We start from the raw sequence: 18511 nt of genomic DNA, 5'->3' as shown, positions 1-18511 counted from the left end.
CACTGGGAAACAACATCACAGTAATTTACTGGGGCCTTTCCTAGATGGCTGTGAGACTTGGAAATACAGTCACAGTTGTTTGCATTTGTGGAAAACTGCCTAGTGAGCAGTTCTCAAGCCCAAGCTCTTTGCTAAGACACAGAGTGGTTGGGCTCTGTACCTCACCCAAACTTTTCCCTCTCCCAAAGAAAAGACCATGTGCTCCTGAGGTGAGCAGGTGGGCACCAGGGCTGCTACCTCCCATGTGGTCCAGGAGCTGACTGCTGACTACTGACTACTACTACTGACTGTGGATGGACGTCTTGTGGCTTCTGTCTGAAACAAGAACCAAGCAAGCAAGCATAGTGCAAGGTAGTATCATAGAGTGGGTTTAATTTATTGTATGTGTTCTCCTAAATGAGATTGACTTTCTTTAAGCAGATGGTCATAGAAATGAGTTTTATATAAAGGAGCATAAACACTGTTTTATTAGGAGAGTCACATGAGCACACAAGCAATATATGTGTATATACATGCACACACACTTTTATTATATGTGTGTATGAGTTTCTATAAAACATACAGTGCTTGGTTTAACACTTCATGGTATTGTTCCTCCTGTGCTGGGAAGAGGGGCCTTGGCTGCAGAAAGGGCACACAGCTCTACACTGAAATTCAAGAGGTTGTGCACCACTGGGTGCCATCAGCCCAATCATGAGACAGGGAGTGGTGGTGGAGACAGGGACCGCATGGCTGAACTGAAGGCAGCATCTGACCTTCCAGCCAGAGAAAAGTAGGCAACGAACCTGGCATTTAAGTTTAATGAAGAAGACATGAGTGAGGTGGGGCTCAGAGGAACAAGAGAGAGTTGGAATAACACAAGCAGATCAGCAGTGTGGCTGAGCCTGTACAGAAAATCCACCCGTGGTTTTTATTGTAGGGAAGTCTGCTAAGGTCATCCACCCATTTCACTTGGTTGCTTTTGCATGAAGTGCTGCTTTTACCCAGGGAGGAGCACAGCATGGTCAGTCCCAGCCAATCCCAGATGTGAAATGGAGCCCGGTGTCGCCCCAGCAGGTGATGGAGTATTGATGGCAGCTCGTGGGGAACCTGCAGGCAGGAGCTGCTTGGTGAGAGGCTGTAGGGTTCGGTTGATGCACACACTTTCAGATGGCAACATCATGGTGCCATACGAGGATGGGTATCCTGGTGTGAAACGGGGAGTTCCAGGTATGGTTTAAAGAAGAAAAGTTAGTATGAAAATAGAACTGTTGGAAACCCCAAGCAGGTCCCAGCTCCCCCTGTCAGCAGAAGATGTGCTGCCAGGTGTGGCCACATGCTCCCTGCAGGCCAGCAGCACCCTCGCGCTGCAGCCGCTCCCCTGATGTTATCTTGGGGGGTGCCTCCAACTGCAGGCATCCTTCATCTGATGGCAGCAGCATGGCGCTGGGTGCAGGCACGTTTGCACCGAGAAGAATGTCAGGAAGGGAGCAAAAGCTGTGGCAATGCAGTTACTGATAGGAGCTGATAAGAGGAGGGATGAAATGTTCTCAGCGAGTTCACACATGAGTGAGGTGAGCAGCAGGAAACGTGCATGTCTCTGCTACTGCGCAAACGTGCTGGCTTGAGGCAAGCATTATGCAATGAATGAAATGTAGAGAAAGTGCTCTGCGCCCATGGGGGAGGATTCTGTGATTGTCTCATTGTGGTGAAATGCCCCATTTTCACACTTCTGCATCAGCTGTGGAGCAGAGCACAAGGAGTGCCTCCATGGGAGGGGAAGAGCGGAGTAACACCTCTGGTAGGGAGCCCCTCCTTGCAACCCCTGATCCTCTGCTGGACAAATGAAGCCACCAACATCATGTGTATGGTGGTCCAGCTCCCAGCAGGCTGTGTGCTGGGCATCCACACCGGGTTCCTTTGCAGTGCTCAGACCACAAATACCCCTCAGTTACTGCCCACCAGCTCTTCCATGCCATTGTAATGTGTTTTTTGGACACAGGCTCCCTTCAGGCCAGCACTGAGGTTAGACTGCTGGGAGCAGGGCTCGAGTACCCTGTAGGGCTCTGCTGGAGGCCCTTCCAACTCAGGCACATCCCTGCAGTCACCTGTGCGCAGGTGAAGTTATTGTGATCCGAAAGATAACTCATGCACACTTAAAGGGCTGCACACACCTGTATTATTAACCTTCAAGCAAGAAATGTTACTGCCTTCAAGAATGAATTCTGTTAATCAGAAGTATCATTAATGGAACTGCTTTAAAGTTAAGCAAAAGAAAGCTGTTTTTCCTCCTCTTTATATCTCTGTGCATATCTCTGTCCCTTCCAGCCTCCAGTACAAGACCATGAAATCTGGTTCGCTTGTATCCAGCCCTGTAGTCCAGCAGCTTCAGAGCGGAGCTGTGGAGCTCCTTGGTCACACCAACCTTCTCCTTGCTGCACAGGTTTTGATGGGAACCAGATGCCTCAGGGCTTGGTGAGGGTCATGTGTGACCTACCCTTAGCAAGGCCCCAGAAGCAGCCTGGTTTGGCTCATGTCCCAGGTCCTCAGATTCAAGGGAAGGTCAGCCAAGACAGTGCAAGACCACCATCAGTCCCCTTTATGGGGAGAGTGAGGTGGATAATGTTGCAGGGAACCATCCACTTACTCCCAGTGCCACAGAGGGGACCAGGATCTGCTCACATGGTGCCCATTTGCCACCCATTCCATGCAGTGTGTGGTGAAGGGACAGCAGCAAGCTGCTCTTCATCCCTGCAGGGAAAGAGTTGCAGGCAGCAGCTGGGTTGGTGCTGTGTTTGCTGTACAAAAGCCCCTGGTTCCAGGCAGAGCAGTGAGGTCTGGTCCTGCTCTGCGGCCCGGGCCCACTGATGCTGCAGGGAATGGTCCACACGCTGCCAGATGGAGAGAACAGGAGGGTCATGACGTTAGACAGAGTTGGAGCCGGGTGGCTGGCTGTTGCTGTTGCTCTCAGAGGGGGTCTTTGCAGTGGAGGAGGTGGCCATGGAGCCGCTGTTCCTGAAGATGCGGAGAAGCCTCCGCTTATAGCCTCGGAAGGCGAAGAAGTAGATGATGGGGTCGATGCAGCAGTTGAAGTTCATGAATGCCACGGTGACTTGCAGGGACATCTTGAAGGCCTGCTGCTCACGGCAAGATGGCTGGTGAAGGATCTTCCTGACCATGAACTGGACAATGTTGATGTGGTAGGGGCTGAAGCAAAGCAGGAGGGCCAGCAGGACAACCAAGATGACTGTGAAGGCCCGGCGGTGGTGCCCATTCCTCACTGTCAGTGGGTTCTCCTTGGCGGTCTGGCAGAGCTTGAGGTTGATCTGCACATAGCACACCAAGATGATGCCCACGGGCAGGAAGAAGCCGAGCACACAAGCCACCAGGAGCAGGTAGGGCAGCTTAGGAATCTCCTCAAAGTTGAAGTATTCCATACATGTCAGCTTGTCGCCCATCCGGCGCGTCATGGGTCGAAGCAGGAGCGGTGCCGTCTGCAGGAACACCAGGAACCAGACGAGGGCGCAGACAGCCCTGGCATGGCTGACCCTGCGGGTCCTGCCAGGGTGCCTGGTGCGCACCACGGCGATGTAGCGGTCCACGCTGACGCAGGTCATGAAGTAGATGCTCACGTAGGTGTTCATGTAGAAGACAAAGGCGGTGACCCGGCAGAACCAGTCCCCAAAGGGCCAGTTAAATTCCAGGACATAGTAGGCGATCCTGCCAGGCAATGCCAGTGTGAAGAGGGCGTCAGACAAAGCCAGGTTCACCAGGTAGAGGTCGGTGGAGTTGAGTTTCTTCTTCCTGCGCTGGAAGGTGATGCAGAGAGCCAGGATGTTTCCGCAGGCGCCGAACACCAGCAGGGCAGTGTAGAAGAGGGAGAAGGTGACCTTGGCGGAGAAGTGGTGGTTGTGCACGTTGCAGCTGCTCTGGTTGGAGGTGATGTTGGCAGGTGCGGACGTGGCCACCACTGCAGCCATTTTGGAGCGTCTCGTGAGCCTTCTCTCTGAAGATAGGAACAGATGTAAAACCCCATCAGCAGGAGCAGCACCCTCAGGGCTGTCCCTTCATGCTCCCTGCCACCCCCGAGCCTGTCTCTCCTGCTCCTCACCACCCCCAGCAGCACACAGCCCGAGTCATTTGGAAAAATGCATCTCTCGTGATTTCGGTGTGAGCCGTGCAACAAAGGCTGTGACTCATTGTCTTCTTTCTGCTTCTTGTCACCATCTCTTTTTCTTTTTTTTTTTTTTTAAACATCCAAGCAATACCAGAAAGGATGGCAGTGCGTGGGGAGAGCAGTTGCATCTTGTGCAAACAAGGTCCCAAAGTCACCCTGTGGCAGTGAGATCATTGATTCATCAGCACAGGGGCAATGGGGAGATTCACTGAGAAAACAGCCAGATGGAGATAGGGCTGGGGGAGCTCAGGGTGCAGGCATAATTGCAAGGGAGCAGAAGCAGAAACAAAAAAATTCAAAGGAAAGAGAGATTCCAGCCATCCTCATGCATACATGCCAATGCCCCATGCCATGCAAAGATGTGAGAGGAGCACTCCCCGCTACCAAGCGACACACCCTCCTTCTCCTTGATGTGCTTTGGGCTGTGGGTCAGTGCCTCCTGAGTCCTCCATCACATTGCTCCATTCCAAACAGCCCCATCCATCCACCTCCCATCCCTCCCTGTCTGTTCCCTTCCAACCCATCTGCATCCCATCCATCCTAGTCTGTTCTCATCCACTCCATCTCCATCCCATCTCACCCATCTCCATTCCATCCACCCCCGTCCATTCCCATCCCGCCCTTCCCTGTCCCATCCTGCCCTATCCAGCCCCATCCATCCCATCCATCCCCACCCTATCCATCCCTCGTGAACACTGCTCACCTCCTGTGCTGTTTTGAGGTCGTGTCCCCTGTCCTGTTGCTCTGTGGACACACAGCCCCACGCTACCTCCCACTCCAGATGGCTGAGGTGTGAACAGACAGAGAGACACAGGCACGCTGACAGACACAGGCGTACACCCACTCTGCTTCCCCCTCCTCCCCTTCCTCCTGCCCTGGCTCAGTGTGGACCCTCCCTGCAGGGCTCCTGCTGTGTGAGTGAGCGCCTCTCGGTATTGGCTCACGCTATAAAAGCACCGGGAGGTTTGGGCTTTTTTTTTTTTTTCCTTCTTAGATTTAGTAAAACTGTGTTCTCGCTGGGCTTTTTTGTTGTTTTTTTTTCTTTTCTTTTTTTTTTTTTTCCTTTCTCGATGTATGAGAGGCATTTGGCTGCTGCGGGGTTATTCTTAGTAGAAGCAGATAAATGACTGTACCTGCTCAGCAATCGCTCCTGACATCTCTGCCGACTTTGGGTTTTACTCTGAAAACGTCCGTGAGGACACAAAACGCAAGTGAGCCAGGAGAGCATCTCCAGCCCTACTTCACACGCTCAGCCCCTTGGCCACAGAAGTCTGATGAGATCCCAACAAAGCCTGGATAAACCCTCGTGCAGTCTATAGTGTGGAACATCTCAAGCTGTCCCTCATTGCACTTCTGGGGGCAAACCTCCCTCTTTTGAGGGATGGAGAGACCATCAGCCATTGCTTCTTGAGACTTAAAGTTAGATAATTTGCCCTTTATTCTTAGGTTGCTACTGGTGGGATGCGCTTCCCCATGGACACCATTTACTGAAGGCTGCTGGAGCTTTCAAATCCCAGGAAGATTTTTATTCTCTTCTCAGTGGTTTGGGGTTTTTCCTTGGTGGCGGTGATGATCTGGCTTGTTTTCTTTGGTTTCTTCCTTCCAAAAACTCCCAATTAGCTAGGAAATTCCCATCAAGGGGCATTCAGGGTGCTACTGAAAAACACTGAGGCCAAGAAAAGTCGAGGTTAAGGTCACAGTTAAACTTAAATTACCCTCCATTGTAGTAAAGCTCAACCAATTATTTAATTGCATAATATTTGTAATGCTTTACAACAGAGCATTAAACTCAGCACTAATCTGTGTACTTGTGGATGGTGAGTCATGCGTATAGAAATTACACAGTGAATGGTATTGCCATGAACCACTATGACTTAAAGACTAATAATGAAAATTTGCTCGCAACCATCTATGAATGGATCTAATTCTGTTGCTTAGGGGTCTATATTGCTTGAGGGGAAAGATCTGCTGTGGAGACAATAATCCTTAGTAAGATGGGCTTTCTACCTGCACAGATGGCAGTAGTTAAGCCACCCAAACCTGCATGGTTCTCAGATGTCCTTGAGCTTCCTTCTCCATCATGGCAACACCCAGGGTTCTCCTGAGTGCACACCCAAGAGCAGATATGGGACCGACTTTTACTCAGCACGCATCGTGGGCTATGAGGTACCCCATGCTCCCACTGAGGTCACCGGGGTGAGTGCTGCCTGGCACAGGAGAGGTTCCTGGCTGCATTCCTGGTGTGCCTATCAGGAGAGATTTCTGTGGAAAATCTAAAAGCATCATCCCCAGGCCAGACCCGCTATCCCCATCCATCTCCAGGGCTGCTTGATGGGTGCAAGAAGGCACCACAACATCAGAATGGTGGACAGAGACCAAAATCTCCCAAGGGAAGGAGAAGCCAGAGGAGGGATAGGCCCTGCTGGCACCACCAGCCTCAATCACAACCAAGGAAGCCCAAAGGTTCCACGGTTTCTTCCAGGGCCAGTGCATATATGCTTGGGAATAAGGAGGGTGAAAGCAATGAGCTCCACCTGATTTTATTTCTTTTCAGTGCAGAAGAAAGGAAGTGGCTTCTTCTGTGCAAAACACACTCCTGCCCTGCATGCAGCAGGTGCAGCCTACAGGCGTGCAGCCCAGCCCCACCCGCTGCATGGCCCCACCAAACCCTTCCATGCTGCACCCACAGCTCCTTCAGGCCAGAAACCTGGCCTAGTGAACCAGAAGCTCTGGTGGAGCTCCTGCCTCTGAAGCATCCACGGGGTGCAGGGCTGGTGGGGTCTGGCAGCTCCAGGGCAGCCAGAGATGCAGGGCCCACCATGAGTGTGGCCTGCTCAGCATGGTTACATGTTGGTGTTACCCATCCTCCAATCCCCCTGTCATGCAAGACCCTGGACATGAGGGCATGACATGAGGGCTGCAAGCTGGCCCAAGTATTCTGGAGCTCCCTGCACCCCCTCTTTGATCCTGGGAGCCTTTACCCATGAGCTTTGTGTTGCACAGTAGAAGGGCCTGCCAGTGACTCCTCTGGGAGCTGTTCCCTCAGGCCAGTGTCACGCATGTCACCATCACTCAGCCCCTCAAGGCTGGTCTGCTTGTTCCACTCATGTTTGGCTCCATCAGTCACTGCAGTGGATTTCGTAGAATCATAGAATCGTTAAGATTGGAAGAGACCTCTAAGATCACCCAGTCCAACCACCAGTCCATCCCCACCATGCCCACTGACAATGTCCCTCAGTGCCACATTCACAGTTCAAGAACACCTCCAGGGACAGTGACTCCACCATGTCCCTGGGGCAGGCTGTGCATCGCATCACCACTCTTTCTGAGAAGCTTTTCCTAATATCCAGCCTACTCACACCAGAGCTGTGCTGTCCCACCAAGAGCCACCATTATCTCCATCTCCCTCTTGTCCCACAGGCTGCGGGGCCTTGCTCCTCAGGCCCAGAGCCCATGGGGTCAGTGGGAAGAGTTTGCAAAGGCCTCATACATGAGGGCACCAGGCTTGCTGCACTTGTGATCCCCGTACCCAAAGCAGTGTTGCTGGCAGAGCCTGTCCCAGAGCCTCATGTTGAGCAGGCAGCATCCTCTCCTGCCAGGGGTTGCAGGAAGCTTTGCACTTTCTTTCCATTGTATCATCGTCTCTCCTGGCTTCCTCCCCACTTAAGCTGTGGCTGCTGCTTTTGTCTTCAGGTGCAAAACATTGCCAGGAAGCTCGGGGTTTATACATAAAATCTCCCATCCAGGTGCTTTTGGTTTCAACACATGAGGCAGGGATTTTCCCCGCTGGGTGTCCGGCTGTTCACCTGGTGGGGAGCAGGACCACGGAGAGAACAGCTGGTTTTGGCAGCAGCTCACCCATTGAGGGCAGCAGCTGTGGGAGGAGGAAGGCGTTTGGGAAGCTTCAACTCAAGACGATGGAAACTGCAGAACCTATGTTGAGATTCTTACCACTTTGTGAAGAAAATCTCAAGAAAATAATTGGGTATTCTCGAAACCTGATCTCATCCTAAATCTTTGTCGGGATAAACATGTAATGATGCATGCTTCAGGAGATGACACCGAAGCCCCACACAGTGTAGAGGATTACTGAGAGGCAGCACACAGCACTGCTCAAGACCAGTTGGCTGCAGGAGGTGTCCCAAGGTCTGGCAGCACTCAGCCATGGGCTCCCAGCCGGGAGAAATTCACATCATGAGGCAACTTCCTCTGCTGTGTGTGAGCGGTGCTGGTCCCACGCCACCCCGCAGCTGAGAAACTCCATTTTGATTCTGCAGGAATGAGATGAAAGTTGTCTGAGTATCTGATTTCTGCGGTTAAAAACAATGTATAAACGTTTGTTTAAAAAAAAAAAAAAAAAAGCAATCAGAAGGCGGGTTTGGAGATCAGAGGTCCTATTTTTATCTGTTTTTCCTCACAGTGGGGCCACACATGCTATGCGTGCACACACACTTCTAGGGTGCAGCTGTGGCACCAGCGAGAGCAGCGCGGTGCTGGAGAGCTGGGCTCCTTTGCTGGGGAGTGGCCTGTATACTCTGCTAGGCCTGGCTGCCTGGATGTGGCACGGCACGTGGGCTTGCCAGTGGCCTCTCCTGATTTGTTAAATGCAGCTTGAAAGTGGCTTCTTGGTGCCTTGCTGTGGGTGAGGGGCACCTCATAGAATAATAGAATCGTTTTAGTTGGAAGGGACTCTTAAGGGTCATCTATTCCAAACCCCAGCAATGAACAGGGACACCAACATCTAGACACCACAGCTAGACACCACTTGCTCACAGCCACATCCAGCCAGACCCTATGTCTCCAGGGATGGGGCATCCACCACCTCCCTGGGCAACCTGTTCCAGTGCCTCACCACCCTTGTCATTAAGAACATTTTCCTTATATCCAATATAATGGATCCCAAATGGCCAAAAGCTGGTGGCCTCGTCCTTGTGAGCACCCTGCCTCATCAAGGTACTCTTCCTGAGGGGCCTGCACCTCCCTGCAAAACCACAACCTTGTTGTTTTTATGTCTGAAAATGGAATGTTTCTCTTGAATTATAGTGGGAGAAATTGCTAATCTGTTTTTTTGGTAGAATTTCCCAGCAGCATTCATCCCCTAGCTGTGTTTCCACAACAGCCCCAACCCAAACAATACCTGCTGGGCCAAAGCTGTACAGAACCGAAAGACGTCACATAACAGAAAGTGCTGGGGAAGCGTAACCACAGAGCGTGCTGCAGCCCAACCTCCTGCCCTGCTCCCAGAGCAGAGGATGCTCCTGTTTGTACGTGCAGATGTGCACATCTCACGTAGGCTTGTACACAGTTCTGGGCTCCGTAGTACAGGAGAGATGTGGTGTTACTGGAGACTCCAGCAAACAACCACGAGGATGATGAAAGGACTGGAGCATCTCCCCCATGAGAAAAGGTTGAGAGAGCTGTGACTGCTCAGCCTGCAGTAGGGGAGCCTCAGGAGGATGCTATTAATGATCTTTCATTAATTACAACATTGGATTAATATAAATGATTAATTAATACATGAAGGGAGGGTGCAGAGAGGATGGAGTTCTTTCCAGTGATGCCCAACGCCAGGACAGGAGGCCCTGGGCACAAACTGTATCCCAAGAGGCTCCCTCTGAACACCAGGAGCTGTGCAGGTGCCGGAGCACTGGCACAGGCTGCCCAGAGGCTGTGGGGTCTCTTCCCTAGAGCTCTCCAGAAGCCGCCTGACCATGGGCAGCATGACTCTGCTCTGGTTAGTGCTGCTGGAGCAGGGGCTGGAACACAGGGACACAGAAGGCCCTGCCCGCCTTAGTCAGACTGGGGTTCTGGGATCTCCAAACAGCAGAGGATGTTATAAGAAGCTGGGAAAATGGGAATAGAGAAGCACTTTTAACACTCAACAGTAAATGGAGAACAATATTTCTGGGTGTGCCCTCAGCTTTTAAACTGTCCCATGGAGGACCATATTCATGCAACTAACACATTGTAGAAGGCTGGAAAAATTGGCTGTTAGTTCTCATGGGCCACAAAGGCTTTTTGGGGGTTCTCTTGCTTACCTACACTATTTTATAAGCTCATAAAGGTTGAAAGTCATTGGAGGTAGAGAACAGAGATGTTCTGGCACTCTTCAGCTGTGTGGAAAAACAAGGTGAGAGTCCTCCCCCAGTTAAACAGTACCAAATTCTGCGTGGGTCCCGCATTTCTCTGCAGATCCCTTCCCTAACTGGGCTGTTGCCCTGCTGACCACTTTAGACAGACAGAGCACTTCATTCAGCAGCCCCACATCCCTTCTGTCCCTCATGATTCTGTGCATCTACCCAAGAAAATGTCCCATTTTAGCTACACTGATTTTAAATCCATACATTTAATCAGATTATGGTTTTGGTTTTTTGTGTTTCTTTTTTTTGTTGTTTGTTTGTTTGTTTGTTTGTTTTGGTAATGCCTTAAACATCTGGATTACATTGAAGGATTTCTTTTCCAGTCTGCAAATGATGCTCTTTAGGGCTTTACTTGCAAGATCAGACAGATAGATCTTAAACCTTATCACTTTAAACAACCACTGGATTTGATCATTTCCACACATTCATTTTACACCTTTCCTTCTCCATGGTCATCTCCTGAGCCCACACTGCAGCTGGTCTCCTGCCTCATGCACCCATGAGCATGGTTACCAAATTATTCCCTTCAGAGTGGTATTTTTGCTTCCTGGGGTTTCACTCTCTTCACGTGTACTGATGTTTTAGCTGCTAATGCTTATTGAAAACACTTAGCTCTCTGAGCTTGTCTGTAGCAACCAGCGCTGCGCTGCTGCCGCACGCATCATTCTGAAACACTCAGTTGGAGGGAAGCGTTTGGTTCTTCACACCCCTCATCAAAGCCTGACCTCAAAGTTGTTTAAAATCGTGGTTACTTTTAAATAATGTTCAAATGCAGAAACGGGTCCCCATCCTCACACAGCTACAGTGCCTGCACTGCTATGGCATCCCACCTGTTCTTTAGCAGTGCCCAGCTTTGTCATGTGCCCGGTGCAATGTCACCTGGGGCTGACACCTCTGCAGAGGGCAGCATTTGTGCCCTTGTGCATAGAAGGTTCTGCCATCATGGCCCTCCTCTGCCTGTGAGCTCGGTGCTGCTGTAGGGGAGCTGGGACTGCTCCGGGTGCTGGTGGTCAGCATCATGATGGGTCAAAGCTGATCTGACAACAAACAGGAATCACACAGAATAGTTCTAAAAGGACAAGAAACAAAGGGGGTTTCTGAGGGAAATTTGAAGGGGACAGTAATTTCCCATCTCTCCAGAGCTGTAGTCATCTGATTACTTTAAATGGCCTTCATCATTGATTACTAAACATGGAACTTCACATGAGATGACCGATGTGCCTCTTTAGCACTTTCTGAAAACACATCCAATCAGGCTGTGACAATAGAGTCATTGTCCTGATCTGACAGGAGCACCAACTTCTAGGAAGGATAAAATCAGTACTCACTAGAAGTGAAGATAATGTTGTTTCAGCAGCTAGCCTTACTCACTCTTTGGGAGGTGCAGATAAGGATCACAGAAGCATAGAATCATAGAATCAATCATAGGATCATGAAATGGCTTCTATTGGATTGGAAGAGACCTCAAAGATCATTAAGTTCCAACCCCCTCCCACAGGCAGTGTTGCCAACTGCTAGATTAAGTACTAGATCAGATTGCCCAGGGCCTCATTCATCCTGAGCTTGAACACCTCCACGGATGGGGCATCCACAGCCTCTCTGAGCAGTCTGTGCCAGCACCTCACTGCCCTCTCCATGAGAAACTTCCCCCTGACATCTAATCTAAACGTCCCCTCCTTTAATTAAAAACCATTTCCCTTGTCCTATCGCTATCTACCCATGTGATTTCCCTCCTGTTTATAAACTCCCCTTAAATACTGGACCACTGAAAGATGATCACACTGGTTAATAATAGCCATATTAATAACGTGGCTGTGGCTGTCAGACTGTGTGTCTCCCTCTGAAAAAGCAATTTCTGTATTAATCTCCTTCTCACTGTCATGAAGACTACTGGACTATCCTGGCCATCACTAGCAGAACTGTGGGTCCCACCATCCTTCCTAAGCACAGGGCATTTTCTGGTATGATTCATGTTGACAGTGGAATTCATGTTTGTAAGTGGGTGTAGACTGCGGTGAAGGTGATTTTATTCTCAGAAATGTGCTTTATTCTTGAGATGTGGATATCTTTAAACTACTTTTTTGGATGTAGCATGTCTGTGGGCAGATTCCATGCAGCCAGGTGGGTGTAGGAGCCCACAAGGTTGTTGTGAAAGGAGAAAGTCTTTGAAAAGGATTATGCTGAACAGGGAAAGAGTGTGTGCTGCTTGGATGCAGTATGCCAGAAACCAGTCTGAGGTAAAAGAGAGGTTTCACACTGAGGTCCCTTAGCAAGGTCCACTGAGCAAAGTGTAACAAGATTCATATTCAAAATAAATATCTCCAAGCAGAGACCACACTCTCCACAAGACAAGTGTAGAGGAGATCCACTGGGCACCCCCAGTGCTGCTCTGCTCCTGCAGCACAGGACAAAAGCCACCCAATGCTGGGATGGGCCTTGGCACAGTGACATGTCAACACCTGCAGGGCTTCCAGGGGGCTCTGGACAAACCAAAGCCATGCTGATGCTGTCCCTTCATAAGATGCCCAGTGCCTATGGGGAGCCAGCGCTCTGATTCCCCTCTTTTCAGACACAGTCCAGCAAGGAGAGCTCCCATCCAAGCTGCATCCTAAGCATGTGCCTCTTCACTCTTAAATCAAAGAAGCTCTCAATGACTTATCTTTCTGATGGGCTTGAGCTCAGGATGGTGACACAGAGCTGTCAGCATGTCCTGGTGCAGATTCATACAGGTTGTGGGCAAAAAGTGATTGTTCTCATCTCCGGGTGATGGGCTGCACAGCAATTGCACTCGCCCTGTATAGGCAAGGAGGGAGGTGTGTATGGCTCCCTACCCCAGGAGGTGCAGAAAGGAGACAAGCCAGTAGGGCTGTGCAAATCAACCTGTGTTGGCTGAAGTCTTGGGGTTTGCCCTGGAGTCTGGTCTTGGGTGACAGGGCCAGTGGACTGCTGGGAGGTCACAGGAAGAAGTGCAAGAGAAGGAGACATCCTATTCTTCCTCCCCCTCCTCGCAGACCCACCCGGAGCAGGGAGAGAATGCAGGGGGAGATGGGGATGACGGCTCCCAGCCCACATCCTCTGCAAAACTGGGAATGCTGAAGAAATGGTGAGGAGTCAGTAAAAGGTGAAGACAGCAAAAAGTATTTGTTAATCCTCGGGTGCCGTTTTTAGGATTTGTAGAGGTGCAATCTGTGGTTCTTCATGATCCATTGAAAGTAGGCACGAGGAACGTGAGGAACGTCAGTTTGGGATTAGGCAGGAGCTGTGATTAAGCACCGGATTAATCTCCACTTACTGAAAGAACTAGCTCTGTTAATAGGAAAAACACAGGGGAGCAGCTCCGCACAAAGCCTCCGCCGGCAACCACGGGCACTCTTGGATGCAAACAGCAGAGCCCCCGTCGCCCAAACGCCAATTCCCTTCGCTCTCTCGGAGGTGCTAACGAACAGCAGCCGTCCTCACAAGATTTTCGCTGGGCTGTGGAGGAAGAGCAGCTTCCCCACTAGAGGTCACCGTTTGTACGACGTTGCGGGCGGGCTGTGGGCAGCGCCGTGGGGCACTTGCTTGACTGTTGTTAGCTGCTGTCAGTTGTTAGCATCATGATTAAATATTTTAATGAAATCTAATCACCGCGGCGGTCACAGAATCACAGAATCACAGAATGGCAAGGGTTGGAAGGGAGAATCATGAAGCTCCAACCCCCCTGCCACAGGCAGGGCCACCGACCTCCACATTTAATACTAGACCAGGCTGCCCATCCAAGCTGGCCTTGAACAGCTCCAAGGAGGGGATCGGAGGGTTTATCTCTGCCCCAGGGCTTCCCCAACCTCCTTCCTTTGATGTTTTCACCGCCCTCGAGTTCAGTCCTCAGCCGCTGGGGCTGGCGGGCCCCCATTTGCATGCCTCAAACCTTGCTGGGTAGGATGAAGTCTGAAAGTCCCCGCCGTGGTCTGAGCCAGGTTTCACTTTGAATGACTGGGTTGCCTCAAAGCCAAACTGAAACAAAGCCTCAAGCTAACTCACATGAACTCAAGCCTCGGACTGTTGCACCTCATCTCTTATTGTTAGAAGGAAACAATTCGCAGCCCTTTCACCCCGCCATCCCTCCCGTTAGAAACCAGACACAACACCCTCAGTTTTGGGGCGAAACTGAGAATGGGGTTTGCTGTCAGTGGCTAGCTCTGCATCTTGCTGCCGGAAATGCCGGCAGCAAATCACAGCCGACATCGAGCAAACCCACTCTTGCTTTCCCTGCTGGTGCTGCCTGCACCCCCGTGCCAGCCCTATGTGGGGAGGGGGAATGCATGGGGTCGTGCTGCACTAGGATGGCACTGCCCTACAGGGACCCCAACATCCCCCATTGGAAACACTGCTCTTGCAGTGGGTGCTTCCATGTTCCCAGAGCATTCCAACTCGCTCCTGAACTTTGCAGGCACATCTTAACCACCTGCATTTGTACAGGCAGTCACACCACACAGCTCTGCAGCCCATTGGGCTTCAAGGGGAAGTGGAAGGAATAGTGGTGGGAGGGGATAGGTAGAAGAGGGTTTGCTACCACCTGAATTTGCAAAGGGGAAAGTGGCAGCTGTGTTTCTCCCCAGCAGCCAAGCAGGAACAGTGCTGGGCTGCAGCAGCTGCACTGCTGTTGCTCTTTACCTCCGTTAACATTAGTCATCACGAGAGCAAACGTTGCTCCCTGGTAAATAAGAAGGCGCTGGTGCAGCTGCTGTGTTTGAATTCATTGCCAGGGATAGTCCTTGTTACACAGGTGGAGAAGGAAGAAGGAAAGACGCCAAGAGAAGGACGCACACCTCTGTAAGGGCAGCAGGGTGCATCACATAAAGCCCTTCCTGCTGTCAGAGCCCACGTGGTGCCTACACTACCCCAAAGCCAGGGTAAATGCTGATGCCTTTCCTGGGGCATCTCTTTGGCAGGTGGGGCACATCAAGCAGAGGAAGGTGAAGGTCTAGAGCCATCCTCTGCTCACATGCCCCTCATGACCAGCTGGGTGTGACCTCAGCAGGCCGCTTCTCACTAGGGAGCCTGTGAATACCTTTACAGCCCAGGCCAGAACTGGCTCCTGCAATCTGCAGTGCTGGTACCCCAGCCCTATCCTTTGCTAGGCATTGCAGGGGCAGAGCACAAGTGCTGGGCTGTGTGGTGCTCCCCTCGCTGTGCTACAAAGCTCTTACAGCAGCTGTGGAAAATCAATAGGAAAATGTTGCTAATAAACCCTGTGAACCATAGGACTGAAATTATCAAAAGCCAGTGCAGCTTTACTGCATTTTATGCCAATTTGATAAAATCTGCTTCTCATCTACCCTTGGAGGTGTGTGACCAGAGTGATTGATTGAAAGCAGGCCAGGAGAAGCCCAAATGAAAAACCCACTGTGGGTATGGGACAAACTCCATTATGGGGAGGCAGGTGCTGATTAGAGACCATAAACACCTGAAGTGAAATAACAGGGTGAGTTGAGGCGATGGAACACGCATGGCTCTTAGGAACCATATGGGAAGGTGAATTGCAAGGAATTGCAGGCTGATAGGGGACTGCTCCCAGCACCAAATGACTACAGAGGGGTCTATCCACACCATGTTTGCTATCTGGAGAGCATTTCTTAAGCCAGCGTTTACACAGCACGAGGATCTTGGTGCAGTTCAGCTTTGCATCACTTCTGACTGCTCTGTTGATAACTGTGGCAAGATCTAAGCCAGGAAAAGGCTAAAAGATAGCACAGGTTCTTGGTTTTGTTAAAGGAAATTTATAATATTTTGACAGAATGACTTTTTGAAATATAGAAACACAGCATGAATGTCTCGTGTTAAACCATTACTTTTGTCCAGTGAGTGTTGGTGTCTTTGGATGCAGTACCTACATTCAGATATCTGCAGAGCCTTTCTTCATGTGAGAAACAAATTTAAACTATAATATTGTTGATGGAGACCCAACCAGTGGAGCTGAGATCTTCTGCAGTCTCAGGTGCGGAAAATAAAGCAGGGAAAATTGAATCTGGGAGCAATATTGGGTACAGCCTTGTAGCTTAATCAGTGAATTTTAAAAGACAGCAGCTCTGTTGGTTTATATTTCTTAAATTTGAGACATAATCCTGCTCTGATTTGAGTCAATGGGAGTTTTGCTGTTGATTTCAGAGGGACGAGAATCAGGCACTCTGTCTGCTCCAGGCCTGACTGTTTTATTTGGAAATTTAACTTTTTAAAACACACACTTTGCTCTTAAAAAGCTACAAAGTAGAGCAAGTAATTACATTAGGCTATACCTGAAGCTCCAGAGAATTAATACAAAGGCTGCTTGGCTCTCGCCAACTTTCACTGTTAGTTTTACTAGCGCCATATGCAGCACTACCTTACCTGCTTGTTTCACTTAGGAAACTCATTGGGGCTTTCGTTATTTTTTTTTAAGAGGCGCTTACAATATACACAAACAAGGGCTCTAGGGAGTGGGGACCAGCTCAGTGGCCCACTTGGTGTCCATATCAAAGAAATCAGAGTTGGAGCAGGTCTGCTTGCTCCATGACCCCATACTTTCTGCAAACATTGCTCAGGAAAGCTCTCCTTTGGGTGGTTTGTGTGGCTTGCTGTCAGACAAGAGCCTGTGAAGTGAGATTTATGGTGTTATTTGGAGCACTGCTGTGGCCTAGGAGGTGGGGAGCTGGGAGAGGGGTGGCAGCAGCAGCCTGGAGATGTTGAAAGGCTGGGGACAGCCAGGAAAGGGTTTGAGGGCAATTTTCCAAGGATAGCTGGGGAAGGGGTGTGTGCAGAGGAAATATTTTGCTAGAAAAAGCAAATCCTGTGGTTTTCACACTGCTAATCCCAAGGTAGGAGAAGAACTGAATGTGAATTTAGCACCAGCTTCAAATCATATCAAATCATACAGACAAGACTTCCCATAAAGTTCAAAGCAGGGATTGTCTTCTAACAGATGGCTTTGCTTGGGCAGAGGAAAAGTTTCCGCACACAGACTGGCTCAGTCTGACAGACGGGACATAGAAGTAATGTCTGAGCAGGAAAGGATGAGGGATTTGTCACCATGAGACTTAAAAGTGAAGCAAAGCTTTGCCTGCACCATGCCATGCATCAGTGTGTAAGTGGCAGAAAAAGGAAAGGTGGCAAACAAGGGGCATCCAGGTTGATCCTCAGGAGGCGCCATGCTTGCAGGCATGTCCTGATGGGGGATTTCAACCACCTGGATATCTGCTGGGATAGCAGCATGGCGAGTGGCAGACATTCCAGGAGATTCCTGGAGTCTGTCGAGGACAACTTCCTGGTGCAGGTAATAGGTGGACCAACCCAAGGTGAAGCCTTACTGGACCTGGTGCTCATTAATGCAGTAGAGAGCGTTAGAGAAGTTAAGATTGGAGGCAGCATGGGCTGTAGTGACCATGCCTTGGTGGAGTTTGTGATCTTGAAGAATGCGGGCCTGGCAAAAAGCAGAGCTAGGACCCTGTGCTTTAGGAGAGCAAACTTCTGGCTGCTCAAGGAACTGCTGAGTGGGATCCCCTGGGAAACTGTCCGTAAGGGCATGGGTACAGAACAAAGCTGGCAGCTCTTTAAAGACACCCTTCTGAGAGCACAACGGCTCTCCATCCCCCAGCAGAAGAAGTAGAGCAGGGGAAGCAGGCAACCGTTGTGGCTGTGCAAGGACCTGCAGCTTAAACTGAGAGAAAAGAGGGAAATGTACAGAAAATGGAAGCAGGGTTGTGTAGGCTGGGAAGAATACAGGACTGTTGTCTGTGTGTGTAGAGATAGGATTAGGAAAGCCAAGGCGCAGATGGAGCTGAACCTGGCGAGGGATGTGAAAGATAACAAGAAGGGGTTCTACAGGTACATAGCCAGGAGGAGACAGGCCAAGGAGAGTGTTCCCCCTCTGACGAAAGGTAACGGGGAGCTGGCTTCCTCAGGCGTGGGAAAAAGCTGAGGTACTCAGTGAGTGCTTTGCCTCAGTCTTCATGAGAGGTCAGGCTTTCCATGTTTGCCAGGACCATGAGTCCCTAGGTGAGGGTGTGGGGAGTGGTTTCTGTCCCACTGTAATGGTGGAACAAGTTCAAGTCCTCCTCATGACACTGAAAATTTATAAGTCCATGGGGCCAGATGATATCCATCCTAGGGTTCTGGAAGAGATGGCTGATGTGGTTGCCAAGCTGCTCTCCATCATATTTGAAAAACTGTAGCTGTCTGGTAAAGTCCCCGATGACTGGAA

At 50.3% G+C, this 18511-nt stretch overlaps 1 protein-coding gene across 1 annotated transcript; it reads right to left on the bottom strand.

Annotated features, from left to right (window-relative positions):
* Positions 1-342: 342 nt before the first annotated feature.
* Positions 343-5129, bottom strand: LOC100542157 (G-protein coupled receptor 183-like). Its single transcript, XM_019610331.3, has 2 exons — positions 4860-5129; positions 343-3985 (listed from the first exon to the last, which is right to left on the bottom strand). Exon 2 carries the CDS (start codon positions 3957-3959, stop codon positions 2904-2906), a length of 1056 nt encoding a protein of 351 aa, XP_019465876.1. The 5' UTR covers positions 3960-3985; positions 4860-5129; the 3' UTR covers positions 343-2903.
* Between the last annotated feature and the right edge of the window lie 13382 nt (positions 5130-18511).

The sequence above is a fragment of the Meleagris gallopavo genome, chromosome 1 (assembly GCF_905368555.1).
Source record: "Meleagris gallopavo chromosome 1, MGAL_WU_HG_1.1, whole genome shotgun sequence".
In the NCBI taxonomy this organism is placed as follows: domain Eukaryota; kingdom Metazoa; phylum Chordata; class Aves; order Galliformes; family Phasianidae; genus Meleagris; species Meleagris gallopavo.
Note: the sequence above shows the minus strand (reverse complement) of the source record. Positions and strands in the feature narration are given on the sequence as shown.